Here is a 2,156-nt window from a genome sequence, read left to right as displayed (position 1 = left end):
TCTTTGAATTACCAAGTTTTTTTTACAAGCACGATACTTCTTCAAAAATGTGAACATTGTTTCAATTTGTGAATAAATTTTAAAAAGGAAACATTTTCTTGCATTTCTGAACAATTTTCAAAATCATGCGTGAGATGTGAACAAAATGTGGTCATCGCCATTCGAGATTATGATCTTTTTTTCTCCGGTTGCAACATACAGGCCCTTTTGCTAGTTATGAGAAAAGGAATACACCCTCGTCTTATGTTATAGGACAGAGAATGTTTGATTAAGAAACATTTTATGTCACGAGACGGAGGGAGTACATGGGACACGTAAAAGGAACAAGAAAGCGACCCTGCGAAACCGGCGCGAACATGCAACGGAAGCGCAGATCAACCAACCGGGCGAGGACCGAAGAAATTGGGAGGAAGTCGTCCAAGTCCACCTCCGCAACACCAACCGCGTCGGCCAACGACGCGTCTTCACTTCATCATCCGTTCTCCCCTCTTCCCCCATATAACATCCCCTCCCATCCCCATTCCATTCCCACACCGCAATCAACTGCGTTCTCAATCTTCCACTCCCCCTTTCTCCCTCTCTCGATCGCCCATCTCCGCTCATATGGCCACTGAGGTCCTCCGCCCGCACAACATCCTGCAGCCGCAGCCGCAGAGGATCCGCGCAGCGCACCGGAGGCCCAGCAACCCCGGCACCACCAGGAAGTCTCCTCCTCCATCGGCCTCGACAACCGGCCGGAGAAACCATGGGCGGCCTTCCTCTTCTTCTTCTTCTTCTTCTTCGTACGGGAAGGTGACGTCTGCGGCCGCTCCGGCGAGGCGCCCTGCGGCGGAAGTGTACGCCGGCCCGGCCTTCTCCGCCGCGTCCCCCGAGCCGAGCTCGCTGCCGCTGCCGCAGTTCCCGCTCCACAAGCCCGCGGCCGCCGTCAACGACGCCGCCACGCGCGACCTCAGGCGCATGCTGCGCCTCGAGTAGGAGTAGCTGGCCCGGTGCCGGCGAGCTAGTCGCCTAGTGGACACGAACTGTATGTTAGTTTAGTTCTAGCAGCAATCGTCGTTGAGTGGTGCGGCCGCGCGCAGCAAGGCCACCGGCTCGGTTTTATTGTGTGGCCGGTGGCAAGGCGCGCGGGGGCCGTGGGCTCCGACGACGGTGGTCTGGAATGAGCGCAGCCAGCAATGTGACCATCGATCGGCGTGATGTAATTACAAATAGAATCCCAAGTCCAAGAGTTCCTACGTATATGTACGGCCTCCTAGTTGATCGATCCCCTTTGCCTCTAGTTAGCACGCAGGTGCCAAATGGCCAAGGTTAGGCTAAATTTGATTTCTGTTCATGTTGATTAAAAGAAGTTCATGTGTTCCAATCATGATGCTTTGAATGAGTCGCGTCAAGGATAAAGTTGATTCCTTTCTTTTTTGCGGGGAAGGATAAAGTTGATTTCAATCAGTCACATCCAAGATAATGTTGATTAATTAGTCGCACCAGCCGGCAGTTACAAGTAGGATGGCCAACCTATATGCCTTACGTGCGCTACCCGGCATGTTTGTTAGGGCGTGTATAATGATTGATAAAATAGTTTTATTTTAAGTTTTACATTTAATTTATAGATGACAATAAAGAATGTCTACAATGAATTATATTTTAACTTTATCTTCAATAACTAGTTATTCCTAAAAATATGATGAGACATATTGTTCTAAGAGATCATTTCTTGTCTTCTTTTAAATAAGATAAGACAAGTTTTTTCTTATGAGTTCTCTCTCCTCCACCTCATTATTTATTCTACATGTCACTCCTAAAATAGCACCATCGTACATGCCCTTAGCAACTGAATTGGTCGTCTCAGTCGTGTTATTTTTGTTACCTCGACATACCTACCCCATCATAAACCCATACCCTCCAACCAACATGAGGTTAGTGCATCTCCAACACCGGCACCAAGTCAAACACGTATACTGTGCGGATCAATAAGGACCATTCCGTGGACCGTGATGTAGAAGTTGGCCATTCAAAATAGGTCCGGTCAATTTAGAATTCAATCCAATCACAGAGCATCCGATCACAACCAAAAGGAGACAAGTTTGCATAATTTTCATATGCCTGATCGCAGAAAAATACTAGTTTGACAGCACATGCAAAAAAAATATTTCTGTCCT

The 2,156-nt window shown here is 48.0% G+C and overlaps 1 protein-coding gene across 1 annotated transcript; it reads left to right on the top strand.

Moving 5' to 3' along the window:
• The first annotated feature begins 512 nt into the window (after nt 1-512).
• Nucleotides 513-1,450, top strand: LOC119310803. Its single transcript, XM_037586421.1, has one exon. It carries the CDS (start codon nt 604-606, stop codon nt 973-975), a length of 372 nt encoding a protein of 123 aa, XP_037442318.1. The 5' UTR covers nt 513-603; the 3' UTR covers nt 976-1,450.
• Nucleotides 1,451-2,156: the final 706 nt, after the last annotated feature.

The sequence above is a fragment of the Triticum dicoccoides genome, chromosome 5B (assembly GCF_002162155.2).
Source record: "Triticum dicoccoides isolate Atlit2015 ecotype Zavitan chromosome 5B, WEW_v2.0, whole genome shotgun sequence".
Classification (NCBI taxonomy): domain Eukaryota; kingdom Viridiplantae; phylum Streptophyta; class Magnoliopsida; order Poales; family Poaceae; genus Triticum; species Triticum dicoccoides.
The sequence above is the reverse complement of the archived record's forward strand: the minus strand, read 5'-3'. Positions and strand labels throughout refer to the sequence as shown.

What these genes read in the sequence shown, in the direction of transcription:
- LOC119310803 (XM_037586421.1), top strand. Translation starts at nt 604, where the DNA reads ATGGCCACTGAGGTCCTCCGCCCGCACAACATCCTGCAGCCGCAGCCG.